This window comes from Eleutherodactylus coqui, chromosome 4 (assembly GCF_035609145.1).
Source record: "Eleutherodactylus coqui strain aEleCoq1 chromosome 4, aEleCoq1.hap1, whole genome shotgun sequence".
Classification (NCBI taxonomy): Eukaryota; Metazoa; Chordata; class Amphibia; order Anura; family Eleutherodactylidae; genus Eleutherodactylus; species Eleutherodactylus coqui.
The window spans coordinates 287,479,801-287,495,533 of NC_089840.1; the positions used below are offsets into that span (position 1 = coordinate 287,479,801).

Here is a 15,733-nt window from a genome sequence, read left to right on the forward strand (position 1 = left end):
CACACGCACGCCATTCTGCGCATACAGACGCACAGCATACCGCGCATACACCTGCACAGGTGCACACCATTCTGCGCATACACCCGCACACCATTCTGCGCATACACACGCACACTATTCTGCACATACAGAAGCACAGGATTCTGCACATACAGACGCACACCATTCTGCGCATATACGTACAGACACACACACACACACACTATATATATATTATATATATACACATATACAGACACGTACACACATATATATATACAGACACGTACACATATATATATACAAACACACACATACATAGAGACACACACAGACACACACACATAGACACACACACACAGACACACACACACATACATAGACACACACAGACACATACATAGACACACACACACAGACACACACACACACACACACACATAGACACACACACACACACATAGACACACACAGACACACACACACACACACACACACACACACACAGACACACACACAGACATACATAGATACACAGACATACATAGACACACAGACATACATAGACACACACACAGGATCCTACCCTGCAGCTGCTCCTCCTCACCGTCTCTCTCATGTTCTCTGCAGTCTTCTTCCCTCCTCCGCGGCCGTTGTCAGCCTGCTATCGGCACTCCTCTATTACTGTCTGCACTAGATAGAACAAGCCGAGAGAAGATCGCTTACTGACAGCAGCACGGAGGAGTGAGGGAAGTTACTGCACAGCCGGCGGGCCACAGAAAATGAGGCGGCGGGCCGGATTCGGCCCGCGGGCCTTGTGTTTGACACCTGTGCAATAACGGCTTCACAGTTTGTGTGAATTTTTTTGATGGTAAACAAGGCCCGATTTATAAGCAAAACATTTCCCACACTGTGAACATGAAAATGGCTTCACTCCTGTGTGAGTTCTCTGATGTGAAAAAAGTGATAATTTCCGCTTGAAACATTTCCCACATTCTAAACATAAAAATGGCTTCACCTCTTTGTGATCTTTTTGATGTGCAATAAAAAGTGATTCCTGAATAAAACATTTCCTACATTCAGAACATGAATATGACTTGCCTCTTATGTGAATTTTTTGATGGCCAACAAGATTTGATTTATGAGAAAAACATTTCCCACATTCTGAACATGAATATGGCTTCTCTCCTGTGTGAATTCTCTGATGTACTACAAAATGGGATTTCAGATTAAAACCTTTACCACATTCTGAACATGAATATGGTTTCTCCCCGGTATGATTTCTCTGATGTGCTACAAGATGCGATTTCTGCTTAAAACCTATCCCACATTCTGAACATGAATATGGCCTCCCTCCTGTGTGAATTCTCTGATGTTTAACAAGATTTGATTTCACGGTAAAACCTTTTCCACATTCCGAACATGAAAATGGCTTCAGGTCTTTGTGATCTTTTTGATGTGCAATAAAATGTGATTTCTGATTAAAACTTTTGCTACATTCAGAACATACATATGACTTCTCTTTTATGTGAATTTTTTGATGGCTAACAAGATTTGATTTCTGGTTAAAACCTTTCCCACATTTTGAACATGAATATGGCTTCTCTCCTGTGTGAGTTCTCTGATGTACTACAAAATGTGATTTCTGGTTAAAACATTTCCCACATTCTGAACATGAATATGGTTTCTCCCCTGTGTGAGTTCTCCTATGTACTACAAGATATGATTTCTGCTTAAAACCTTTTCCACATTCTGAACATGAATATGGCCTCTCTCCTGTGTGAATTCTCTGATGTTTAACAAGATCTGATTTCATGTTAAAACCTTTTCCACAGTCCAAACATGAAAATGGCTTCTTCCTTGTGTGATATATCTGTTGTTCAACACTGCTACTGTGAATTTGATTTTGCTGTGATGAATAAAAATATAGGATCTGCTTAGAAGGATCAGATGATAGATCTTTGTTCTCGAGGCTTGAGAAAATATCTTGGACAATTGCAGGTTCTTCATGTGTATCTTGTAGGATATCATCAACGTGTAATTTAAAGTCTGTTGATGTCAGATGTCCCTCTGAACTTCTGGTGCCGTCATCTGCCAAGAATAAAACAGATTTTATATATATTTTTTTTAGTCATACAACCATTAAGGAACAATCTGTGTAAGCCTTTTAAGATTACATATTGTAACTACCTAAATCCTGCTGCAGACTGGAGGTCATTTAATCTATTCATTCCTATGGGACTCATTTTGTGGCTTCCTTTGTACTAAATAGAGAAAACAGCTTTTGGCCCACCCAGCAAGCACTGTAAGACTTGGCTAGTGACTTGGGCATGACAGGAGACTGGAACAGAATAGACATCTTAAGAATAAAGCTGTTTTTTACTAAAGTAAATGCATAAATGCATAAACATGCATTTTCTGTCAATTGGACACATACAAAAAAATAAAAAGTTTTCTGGGAGCGCTCCTTTAATTTCAAGTATATGTTATAACATTTCTATATAAAATGTCCATACAAATTGAAAGGCAGGTAGTAACATCCAAATATCAACATTGGTGGCAAAACAAACTGCAGATAACCAGTAGACCTCAGAGCAAGGACCAGTAGATCATGATGTCAGGCCACCAGGTTGTTCTCTTGATATTTTTAATTGTATCGGTGCGCCTGTCATCAGTTTTGTAGTGAAACATTAGGGCGGCTTCATATGGGCACAGTTGTGCACGCAATACATAGAGAATAGAATCCTTTGATTTCAATCAATTAGTTCTCATTTCCCGCTTTTGCGCACAGAAAGATAGGTCATATATATGACAGCATTTAAAAGAACAGAGGTTGTAGATCCAGGAAGATAATTTGCATATTCCTGATGCATTCTGGGAAGAGTCACTGTGAACAGGAAGATTGCTGGGTTTAGCTAGGTGTAGCTGCTTAGGGAACATCACCAGAATAGAGATTAGAGCTCCAGGAAGATAATTTGCATATTCCCAATACATTCTGGGAAGAGTCAATGTGAGTGGGAAGATTGCTAGAATAAGCCAGGTCTAGCTGCTCGAAGGACATTGCCAGACCTGACATAATCTCACAAGAGGTGTGCTGTTTTCCAGGTACAATAATCAAGGATGTGTCTGATAGGCTATCAAGACTCCTCAGACCTACAGAACACCACCCATTCCTACTAATACATGTAGGGACAACTGACACTGCAAAAAAAGACCTTGCAACTATCTGCAGAGACTTTGAAGACCTGGGTAAGAGTGTTTCCAGGTCCAGATGAATAACACCCTAGGATATTATCGGAAGCAGCAGAGATAATTGCTGAACCACTCTCCAGAATCTTTGAAAAATCCTGGAGAACAGGAGAAGTCGCAGAAGATTGGAAAAGGGCAAGTGCTGTCCCTATCTTCAAAAAAGGTAAAAAGGTGAACCCAGAAAACTACAGACTTGTGAGCCTGACTTTTAGACCGAAACTATCTTTGGACAAATTATTAAACCACAAGTATGCAACTACCTGGATGAGAATGGAGTAATTAACCAGAGCCATCATGGGTTTGTAACCAACAAGTCATGCCAGACTCATCTAATTTCCTTCTATAACAGAATCACCGATCAGGTTGATCAGGTAAATGCAGTAGATATAGTATAACTTTAGTAAAGCATTTGATAGAGTATCTCATACCATCCTTATTAAAAAAATAACCAAATATGGGATTGACAAGGCAACGGTTAGGTGGATTCACAACTTGCTGACGGATAAGTACTCCACATCCAATTGCATGAATGCGGCCAGTGGGGCACTACAAGGCTCTGTCTTGGGCCCAGTGCTGATCAACATTTTTACAAATGATCTGGTGGAGGTAATTGAGTGGAAGCTAGGAGATATAGCTAATGCTAGGGAAGTGAAAAATGGACTCAAAAAGTTCTAGAAAAGTTTGAACAGCGGTGACAGACTGAATGGTAATTAACCCCTTAATGACACAGCCCTTTTTTCATTCTTTGTTATTTTCTCCCTCCTTTTAAAAAAAATTGTAACAGCTTTATTTATCCATCAACGTAACTGTATGAGGGCTTGTTTTTTGTGGGACGAGTTGTGCTTTTCAATGCTACTATTTAATGTACCATATAATGTACTGAAAAACTTTAAAAAGTTCTAAGAGTAAATAAAAGAACAATATTCCGGCATCTTTCAGTTCATCTTGCTTCTGAAATCTGGCATCTGGCTTATAGGGTCAGTATGATTACTACTAGAGATGAGCGAACGTACTCGGATAGGCACTACTCGTCCGAGTAATGTGCCTTATCCGAGTACCGCTGTACTCGTGCTGAAAGATTCGGCACGCGCTGCAGAGCGGGGAGCTGCAGGGGAGAGCGGGGAGGAACGGAGGGGAGATCTTTCTCTCCTTCTCTCCCGGCCGCTCTGCCCCGCTCCCCGCTGCGACTCACCTGTCAGCAGCGGAGCGCCCCGAATCTTTCAGCACGAACACAGCGGTACTCGGATAAGGCACAGTACTCGGACGAGTAGTGCCTATCCGAGTACGTTCGCTCATCTCTAATTACTACCCTACCAAACTTACACACTATTTTTTCTGCTGTACTACATTTTATTTTTGTTTTATTATTTTCTGCCGCCATTCTGAGCGCAATCATTTTTTTATTTTTCCATCAACATAGTTGTGCGAAGGTTCATTTGTGGGACGTCCTGTAGTTTGCGTTGCTACCATTTTGAAACACAAACAACTTTTTGATCGCTTTTTCTTCTATTTTTTTCATGGAGACAAGGTGACCAAAAAAGTGCATTTCCGGCGCTCTTTATTTTCTTTTTTTGGATGACGTTCACCTCTCAGCTGATCGGAGCTGTTGCCGCCAGGTGTCGGCTTTAATGAACAGCAGATGCCCACGCTGTATGAAGAGAGATGATCCCGCGATCTCTCTTCATACGTACCCCGATGCTGCAGCATGTAAATGTATGTACTATAGCTGGAAAGGGTTAACAAGGAAAAATACATAGTCCTACAACTGGGCAAGAAAAATGAAAAAAGCACATACAGAATGGGAGGAATTGGGCAAAGCAGCCGCACATGTGAAAAAAGATTCTATGATTCTATATTCGTGCATCTCGGTCATGTGAAATTAGCCTTACATTGCTCAACCCCCATAACCCCTCACAGGAGGATCAGATCTTTATCTTGATTCACAAGCTGTAAGGTATTTAGTCCTGTCTATTACCTGGTGGTGGGAGGGGCTGGTGGTCCTCCATCTTGACGTCCTTGTACAGATACTTGTGTCCTTCTAAATACTCCCACTCCTCCATGGAGAAATAGACAGTGACGTCCTGACACCTTATAGGAACCTGACAACACAATGATACTGTCATCACCCAGACACGTTATACCGCCATAGCGTTACTGTATAATGTCCCAGCATTCCCAGCAGCGTCACCTCTCCAGTCAGCAGCTCAATCATCTTGTTGGTGAGTTCTAGGATCTTCTTCTCATTGATCTTCTCCAGTATCAGGGGGTGAGGTGGAGGCCCTGTGATTGGGCTCAGGGGTCTTCCCCATCCATCAGACACTGGGGCCTGACAGCCATCACTAGAAGTCTTCCTCACTATCGTGTAATCCTGTTTATTGAGAGAAAGATTCATAAATAGTAAGGCTTCTTTTATTCAACATTGCCTACTAGCCCTGCTGCTTTAGTTCTCCCCAATGGATTGCGTTTACCTTCCTGCAGTGATGTCATCACGTCAGGAACACTTGACTGCTGCAGCCAATAGCATATACAGTGGGGAAAAAAAGTATTTAGTCAGATCCCAATTGTATAAGTTCTCCTGTAATTGACATCATAGATAGACCTCAACTATGAGAGACAACATGAGAAAACACATCCAGAAAATCACATTGTCTGATTTTTAACCAATTTATTTGCAAATTATGGTGGAAAATAAGTATTTGGTCAATAACAAAAGTTCATCTCAATACTTTGTTATACATCCTTTATTGGCAATGAGAGAGGTCAAACGTTTTCTGTAAGTCCTCACAAGGTTGGCATACACTGTCACTGGTATATTGGCCCATTCCTCCATGCAGATCCCATCAAAAGCAGTGATGTTTTGGGGCTGTTGCTGGGCAACACGGACTTTCAACTCCTTCCAAAGGTTTTCTATAGGGTGGAGATCTGGAGACCGGCTAGGCCACTCCAGGACCTTGTAATGCTTCTTATGAAGCCACTCCTTCATTGCCCTGGCGGTGTGCTTGGGATCATTGTCATGCTGTAAAACCCAGCCACGTTTTATCTTCAGTGCCCTTGCTGATGGTAGGAGGTTTGCACTCAAAATCTCACGATACATGGCCCCATTCATTCTTTCATGTATACGGATCAGTCGTCCTTGTCCCTTTGCAGAGAAACAGCCCCAAAGCATGATGTTGCCACCCCCATGCTTCACAGTAGGTATGGTGTTCTTTGGATGCAACTCAGCATTCCTTCTCCCCCAAACACGACGAGTTGTGTTTCTGCCAAACAGTTCTACTTTGGTTTCATCTGACCATATGACATTCTCCCAATACTCTTCTGGATCATCCAAATGCTCTCTAGCAAACTTCAGTCGGCCCCGGACATGTACTGGCTTAAGCAGGGGGACATGTCTGGCACTGCAGGATCTGAGTCCCTGGCGGCGTAGTGTGTTACTGATGGTAGCCTTTGTTACGTTGGTCCCAACTCTCTGCAGGTCATTCACTAGGTTCCCCCGTGTGGTTCTGGGATTTTTGCTTACCGTTCTTGTGATCATTTTGACTCCACAGGGTGAGATCTTGCGTTTCTTGTGATCATTTTGACCCCACAGGGTGAGATCTTGCGTGGAGCCCCAGATCGAGGGAGATTATCAGTGGTCTTGTATCTCTTCCATGCTCTAATTATTGCTCCCACAGTTGATTTCTTCACACCAAGCCCCTTGCCTATTGCAGATTCAGTCTTCCCAGTCTGATGCAGGCCTACAATTTTGTTTCTGGTGTCATTCAACAGCTCTTTGGTCTTCACTAGAGATGAGCGAACGCGTTCGTCCGAGCTTGATATTCGTGCGAATATTAGGGTGTTCGGGATGTTCGTTATTCGTAACGAACACCATGCGGTGTTCTGGTTACTTTCACTTCCTTCCCTGAGACGTTAGCGCGCTTTTCTGGCCAATTGAAAGACAGGGAAGGCATTACAACTTCCCCCTGTGACGTTCAAGCCCTATACCACCCCCCTGCTGTGAGTGGCTGGGAAGATCAGGTGTCACCCGAACATAAAAGTCGGCCCCTCCCGCGGTTCGGCTCAGATGCCGTGTGAGTTAGTGAGGGACAGTGCTGTTTGTACCGGAGCTGCTGTAGGGAAAGAATTGGTAGTTAGTGTAGGCTTCAAGACCCCCCAAAGGTCCTTATTAGGGCCACTGATAGCTGTGTGTTGGCTGCTGTTAGCAGTGCCATTTTTTTTCCCCTCAAAATCGGCTCTGCAGAGCGTTGCACCCGGCATTAGGGACAGAAGTGCTGCATAGGCAGGGAGAGTGTTAGGAGTGAGTGTAGCCTTCAAGAACCTCAACGGTCCTTTCTAGGGCCATATTTATCCGTGTGCAGTACTGTCCAGGCTGCTGTTAGCTGTGCTGCATTTTTTTTTGCTTCTCAAAATCGCCTCTGCAGAGCATTCCACCCTCCATTGATACTGCAGGGAAAGAATTGTATAGGCAGGGCCACAACACAGTTATTATTCATAGAATATACGCAGTGCTGCCTTTTGCTTGTAAAACAAGTGAAAATAATTCTATTTGTCCTGCCTCTGTCCGTACTAACGCCGGTGGACACGTGTCGGCTGCGTGTGCAACCTGTAAAAATCATACGCACCCAGCTACGTTTTACTCCTGGCTTCGCCATTTGCTTTCCTTAATTGGGAAAAAAAATACCTGCTCTGCCACAGTTAATAACTCTGCTACCCTCACGTTCTGTGACACATTAGCAGGAAAACAGCACAGTTATTAAACTTAGATTATTCATTCACTAGAGGCAGTGGGGCCTTTCGTTTTCAAAAAAGGGAAAAAATTATATTTGGCCTGCAGTCTTGCGCCAATTTATTAGCTGCCTGTGAAATCAAATCACTGGTAATACAGCATGCTGAGGGGTAGGGGTAGGCCTAGAGGACGTGGACGCGGCTGAGGACGCGGAGGGCCAAGTCAGGGTGTGGGCACAGGCCAAGCTCCTGATCCAGGTGTGTCGCAGCCGACTGCTGCGCGATTAGGAGAGAGGCACGTTTCTGGTGTCCCCACATTCATCGCCCAATTAATGGGTCCATGCGGGAGACGGTTATTAGAAAATGAGCAGTGTGAGCAGGTCCTGTCCTGGATGGCAGAAAGTGCTTCGAGCAACCTATCGTCTACCCGCAGTTCTGTGCCGTCCACTGCTGCCAATCCGAATCCTCTGTCTGCTGCTCCTCCTTCCTCCCAGCCTCCTCACTCCACTACAATAACACCTGCTCAGGAGCGGGAACACTCCCAGGAACTGTTCTCGGGCCCCTGCTTAGATTGGGCAGCAGCGGTTCCTCTCCCACCAGAGGAGTTTATCGTCACTGATGCCCAACCATTCGAAAGTTCCCGGGGTCCGGGGGAAGAGGCTGGGGACTTCCGCCAACTGTCTCAACAACTTTCTGTGGGTGAGGAGGACGATGACGATCAGACACAGTTGTCTTGCAGTGAGGTAGTAGTAAGGGCAGTAAGTCCGAGGGAGCAGCGCACAGAGGATTCGGAGGAAGAGCAGCAGGACGATGAGGTGACTGACCCCACCTGGTGTGCAACGCCTACTCAGGAGGACAGGTCTTCAGAGGGGGAGTCAAGGGCATCATCAGGGCAGGTTGCAAGAGGCAGTGCGGTGGCCAGGGGTAGAGGCAGGGCCAGACCGAATAATCCACCAAGTGTTTCCCAAAGCGCCCCCTCGCGCCATGCCACCCTGCAGAGGCCGAGGTGCTCTAAGGTCTGGCAGTTTTTCACAGAGACGCCTGACGACTGACGAACAGTGGTGTGCAACCTTTGTTGCGCAAAGCTCAGCCGGGGAGCCAACACCAACAGCCTCACCACCACCACCATGCGCAGACATATGATGGCCAAGCACCCCACAAGGTGGGACGAAGGCCGTTCACCGCCTCCGGTTTGCACCCCTGCCTCTCCCCCTGTGCCCCAACCTGCCACTGAGATGCAACCCCCCTCTCAGGACACAGGCACTACCGCCTCATGGCCTGCACCCACACCCTCATCTCCGCTGTCCTCGGCCCCATCCAGCAGTGTAGTTCAGCGCACCGTTCAGCCGTCGCTTGCGCAAGTGTTCGAGCGCAAGCGCAAGTACGCCGCCACGCACCCGCACGCTCAAACGTTAACCGTCCGCATAGCAAAATTCATCAGCCTTGAGATGCTGCCGTATAGGGTTGTGGAAACTAAGTCCTTCAAAAGTATCATGGAGGCGGCGGCCCCGCGCTACTCAGTTCCCAGTCGCCACTACTTTTCCCGATGTGCCGTCCCAGCCCTGCACGACCACGTCTCCCGCAACATTGTGCGCGCCCTCACCAACGCGGTTACTGCCACGGTCCACTTAACTACGGACACGTGGACAAGCACAGGTGGGCAGGGCCACTACATCTCCCTGACGGCACATTGGGTGAATTTAGTGGAGGCTGGGACAGAGTCAGAGCCTGGGACCGCTCACGTCCTACCCACCCCCAGAATTGCGGGCCCCAGCTCGGTGGTGGTATCTGCGGAGGTGTATGCTTCCTCCACTAAAGCACCCTCCTCCTCCTCCTCCTCTGTCTCGCAATCAAGATGTGTTAGCAGCAGCATGTCGCCAGCAGTCGGTGTCGCGCGGTGTGGCAGCACAGCGGTGGGCAAGCGTCAGCAGGCCGTGCTGAAACTACTCAGCTTAGGCGATAAGAGGCACACGGCCCACGAACTGCTGCAGGGTCTGACACAGCAGACCGACCGCTGGCTTGCGCCGCTGAGCCTCCAACCGGGCATGGTCGTGTGTGACAACGGGCGTAACCTGGTGGCGGCTCTGCAGCTTGGCAGCCTCACGCACGTGCCATGCCTGGCCCACGTCTTTAATTTGGTGGTTCAGCGGTTTCTGAAAAGCTACCCACGCTTGTCAGACCTGCTCGTAAAGGCGCGCCGGCTCTGCGCACATTTCCGCAAGTCCCACACGGACGCTGCCACCCTGCGCACCCTGCAACATCACTTTAAGCTGCCAGTGCACCGACTGCTGTGCGACGTGCCCACACGGTGGAACTCTACGCTCCACATGTTGGCTAGGCTCTATGAGCAGCGTAGAGCAATAGTGGAATACCAACTCCAACATGGGCGGCGCAGTGGGAGTCAGCCTCCTCAATTCCTTTCAGAAGAGTGGGCCTGGTTGGCAGACATCTGCCATGTCCTTGGTAATTTTGAGGAGTCTACCCAGGTGGTGAGCGGCGATGCTACAATCATTAGCGTCACCATTCCTCTGCTATGCATCTTGAGAAATTCCCTGCAAACCATAAAGGCAGCTGCTTTGCGCTCGGAAACGGGGGCGGGGGAAGACAGTATGCCGCTGGATAGTCAGGGCACCCTCCTGTCTATTTCTCAGCGCATACAGGAGGAGGAGGAGGAGCATGAGGAGGATGAGGAGGAGGGGGAAGAGACAGCTTGGGCCGCTGCTGACGGTACACCGGCTGATTGCCTGTCATCCTTTCAGCGTGTATGGCCTGAGGAGGAGGAGGAGGAGGAGGAGGAGGATCCTGAAAGTGATCTTCCTAGTGAAGACAGCCATGTGTTGCGTACAGGTACCCTGGCACACATGGCTGACTTCATCTTAGGATGCCTTTCTCGTGACCCTCGCGTTGCACGCATTCTGGCCACTACGGATTACTGGGTGTACACACTGCTCGATCCACGGTATAAGGAGAACCTGCCCACTCTGATTCCCGAAGAGGAAAGGGGTTCGAGAGTGTTGCTATACCACAGGACCCTTGCGGACAAGCTGATGGTAAAATTCCCAGCCGACAGCGCTAGTGGCAGAAGGCGCAGTACCGAGGGCAAGGTAGCAGGGGATGTGCGTAGATCGAGCAGCATGTACATCCCAGGCAGTGCAACAGTCTTTAAGGGCCTGGCCAGCTTTATGGCTCCCCACCAAGACTGTGTCACCGCTCCCCAGTCACGGCTGAGTCGGCGGGAGCACTGTAAAAGGATGGTGAGGGAGTACGTAGCGGATCGCACGACCGTCCTTGGTGACGCCTCTGCCCCCTACAACTACTGGGTGTCGAAGCTGGACATGTGGCCTGAACTAGCGCTGTATGCCCTGGAGGTGCTTGCTTGTCCTGCGGCTAGCGTCTTGTCGGAGAGGGTGTTTAGTGCGGCTGGGGGAATCATCACAGATAAGCGTAGCCGCTTGTCAACCGACAGTGCCGACAGGCTAACACTCATCAAGATGAACAAAGGCTGGATTTCCCCAGACTTCTGTTCTCCACCAGCGGACAGCAGCGATACGTAAGCAATACGTAGGCTGCACCCGCGGATGGAAGCTACGTTCTCTCTCACCATCCAAAACGGGGACATTTCTGCTTCATCAATCTGTGTCTAATATTCCTCCTCCTCCTCCTCCTGCTCCTCCTCCTGAAACCTCACGTAATCACGCTGAACGGCCAATTTTTCTTAGGGCCACAAGGCTCACTCAAATAATTTTTCAGAACAATTTTTATAAGTTTCAATGCTCTTAAAAGCGTTGGAACTTTAACTTGAACCAATTCTTCGTTACACTGGGCTGCCTCCAGGCCTAGTTACCACTTAAGCCACATTAACCAAAGCGATTAATGGGTTTCACCTGCCCTCTTGGCTGGCCATGGCCAATTTTTGGGATGTACATTAGTACTGTTGATACAGCAATTTTTGTGGGCCCTCGCCTACAGTGTAATCAAATTAATTTTTAGCCCACTTGCATTACAGCTGACGTTACCTCAGCTGTGTTGGGCAATGCAATGGGATATTTTTGTGTACCGCCGGTGGGTTCCAGGGAGCCACCCATGCTGTAGGTGCACACTGAGTTTTTAATACATCTGTACACTTCTAAAGAACCCGTCTGACTGGGGCATGCAGTGTGGGCCGAAGCCCACCTGTATTACGCACGACATTACTACCTCAGCTGTGTTGGGCAATGCAATGGGATATTTCTATGTACCGCCGGTGGCTTCCTGGCACCCACCCAGGCAGTGGGTCCACAGGGAGTTTAACCTACATGTGTCCACTTGTAAAGAACCCCAGTCTGACTGGGGCATGCAGTGTGGGCCGAAGCCCACCTGTATTACGCATGACATTACTACCTCAGCTGTGTTGGGCAATGCAATGGGATATTTCTATGTACCGCCGGTGGCTTCCTGGCACCCACCCAGGCAGTGGGTCCACAGGGAGTTTAACCTACATGTGTCCACTTGTAAAGAACCCCAGTCTGACTGGGGCATGCAGTGTGGGCCGAAGCCCACCTGCATTAAGCACGACATTACTACCTCAGCTGTGTTGGGCAATGCAATGGGATATTTTTGTGTACCGCCGGTGGGTTCCAGGGAGCCACCCATGCTGTAGGTGCACACTGAGTTTTTAATACATCTGTACACTTCTAAAGAACCCGTCTGACTGGGGCATGCAGTGTGGGCCGAAGCCCACCTGTATTACACACGACATTACTACCTCAGCTGTGTTGGGCAATGCAATGGGATATTTCTATGTACCGCCGGTGGCTTCCTGGCACCCACCCAGGCAGTGGGTCCACAGGGAGTTTAACCTACATGTGTCCACTTGTAAAGAACCCCAGTCTGACTGGGGCATGCAGTGTGGGCCGAAGCCCACCTGCATTAAGCACGACATTACTACCTCAGCTGTGTTGGGCAATGCAATGGGATATTTTTGTGTACCGCCGGTGGGTTCCAGGGAGCCACCCATGCTGTAGGTGCACACTGAGTTTTTAATACATCTGTACACTTCTAAAGAACCCGTCTGACTGGGGCATGCAGTGTGGGCCGAAGCCCACCTGTATTACGCACGACATTACTACCTCAGCTGTGTTGGGCAATGCAATGGGATATTTCTATGTACCGCCGGTGGCTTCCTGGCACCCACCCAGGCAGTGGGTCCACAGGGAGTTTAACCTACATGTGTCCACTTGTAAAGAACCCCAGTCTGACTGGGGCATGCAGTGTGGGCCGAAGCCCACCTGCATTAACCCTTTCCAGTCCACTGTGTGACCTGTGAAGACATTAGGGTTTAAGGCTGTACAGCTCCGTTGTTGGTAGACGTCCGTCGGGGTTCTCTTACTGTATATTGCCAGCCTCTCTGCTGTCGGAGCCTATCCTACGTGTCAGCTCATGCAGTACTGGCTTTAGCCAGCATATAGCGCCGTTGTATAACGGCAGAAAAAGAGTAAGCCCCCTAGGAAAACCATATACAAATTGGATTGGAAAGGGTTAAGCACAACATTACTACCTCAGCTGTGTTGGGCAATGCAATGGGATATTTCTGTGTACCGCCGGTGGGTTCCAGGGAGCCACCCATGCTGTGGGTCGACAGGGACTTCACAATAGGGAGTTGTACCTGCCTGTGTCTATGAATTAAAAAGCCCGGTCTGACTGGGGCATGCAGACACCTTGACAGAATGAATAGTGTGTGGCACATAGGTTCCCCATTGCTATGCCCACGTGTGCAGCTCCTGATGGCGGTGGCACAGGATTCTATTTCTCATTGCTTCTGTACAGCATTGTGGGCTATCGCTCCGCCACTTTTAAAGAGGGTCGCTGCCTAGCCGTGCCAACCTCTGCAGTGTGTGCCTGCGGTCCCTCGTCATGGCAGACGCAATTCTAAATAGACATGAGCGTGGTGTGGCATGAGGGCAGCTGAAGGCTGCCCAGGGACACTTTGGTGTGCGCTGTGGGGGGGGAGGGGGGGGCGGTTGGGCAGCATGTAACCCAGGAGAAGTGTCAGTGGAGTGTCATGCAGGCAGTGATTGTGCTTTGTTGGAGGTAGTGTGGTGCTTAGCAAAGGTATGCCATGCTAATGAGGGCTTTTCAGAAGTAAAAGTTGTTGGGAGGGGGGGGGGGCCCACTCTTGCCGGTATTGTGGCTTAATAGTGGGACCTGTGAACTTGAGATGCAGCCCAACACGTAGCCCCTCGCCTGCCCTATCCGTCACTGTGTCATTCCCATCACTTTCCTGAATTGCCCAGATTTTCACACATGAAAACCTTAGCGAGCATCGGCGAAATACAAAAATGTTCTGGTCGCCCATTGACTTCAATGGGGTTCGTTGTTCGAAACGAACCCTCGAGCATCACGGGAAGTTCGTTCCGAATAACGAACACCCGAACATTTTGGTGTTCGCTCATCTCTAGTCTTCACCATAGTGGAGTTTGGAGTGTGACTGCTTGAGGTTGTGGACAGGTGTCTTTTATACTGATAACAAGTTCAGACAGGTGCCATTACTACAGGTAATGAGTGGAGGACAGAGGAGCCTCTTAAAGAAGTTACAGGTCTGTGAGACCCAGAAATCTTGCTTGTTTGTAGGTGACCAAATACTTATTTTCCACCATAATTTGCAAATAAATTCGTTAATAATCAGACAATGTGATTTTCTGGATGTGTTTTCTCATATTGTCTCTCATAGTTGAGGTCTACCTATGATGTCAATTACAGGCCTCTCTCATCTTTTAAGTGGGGGAACTTGTACAATTGGCATCTGACTAAATACTTTTTTCCCCACTGTATTGGCCACTGACTGCACTGCAGCGAAAGCCCTCACTGACCGACTGTCTGACTGGCCACTAATTCTCTAACTTCTCGGTATCGTACAAACGTGACATTTACCACGACCATTATATAGATTCTAAATAGAAAACGTAAAGGGGTCGCAACTTGGATATTCAATGCCAAGTGCAAATTAGGTGACCCCCTATATAATGTACTTAATCTAATTCTCTAACTTCCCAGTGTCGTACAAGCTTGCAATGTAGCATAACCATTATTTGGGTCATAAATAGGAAATGGAAAGGGGTCGCAACTAAATATTCAGTTTAATATGCAAAAGTAAGTGCAACCCTATGCAATGTAACTAACACCCATCTGTACCACACAAACGTGAAATTTGCCACGACCATTTCTAATCTCCTATGTAGGAAAACTAAAGGGATTGCAACTTGATCATTCAATTCTAAGCCCAAAAGTAAGTGACCCCCTCTGTAATGTATCTAATCTAATTTTCTAACACCTTGGTGTCTTACAAACTTGAAATTTGGCACGACCATTCTTTAGGTTGTAAATAGGAAAAGTAAAAGGGTCACAACCTGATCATTCAATGCTAAGTGCAAAGGTAAGTGATCCCCCTATGAAATGTACCTAATCTAATTCTTTAACTTCCTAGGGTCGTTTAAATTTGAAATGACCTCTGTGTGCATATGCTGAAAGGCTGTGAAGTATATAAGGAAGTGGCCATAGACAGCAGGGATGGATGGAGTGTGCCTTTAAGGCTAAGAAGGGTCTGCAACCTCAAGTCTGGGGGCAAATTTGAATAAAAAGGGGCATTATCTTTAAGGGTAAAAAGTCAGGAGAGTGGGAGGGGTGGCACATTCTGCAGAAGGACATCGGTACATGCAGTCTGAGGAGAATCCAACACTCCTCTATGTGTATACATATTCTATTCTTCAGTTTCTCTGAAGTAACCATGACTTCATAAAATTTTCCA

The 15,733-nt window shown here is 47.6% G+C and overlaps 1 protein-coding gene across 1 annotated transcript in view; it reads right to left on the minus strand.

Annotated features, from left to right (window-relative positions):
• Window positions 1-272: 272 nt before the first annotated feature.
• The window catches only part of LOC136624387 (zinc finger protein 585A-like), a 144,958-nt gene continuing 129,497 nt past the window's right edge, over window positions 273-15,733 (minus strand). Inside the window, exon 5 of the mRNA XM_066598358.1 lies at window positions 273-1,803. Coding sequence (XP_066454455.1) covers window positions 824-1,803 — 980 coding nt within the window. The 3' untranslated portion in view covers window positions 273-823. The remainder of the gene's footprint in view (window positions 1,804-15,733) is intronic.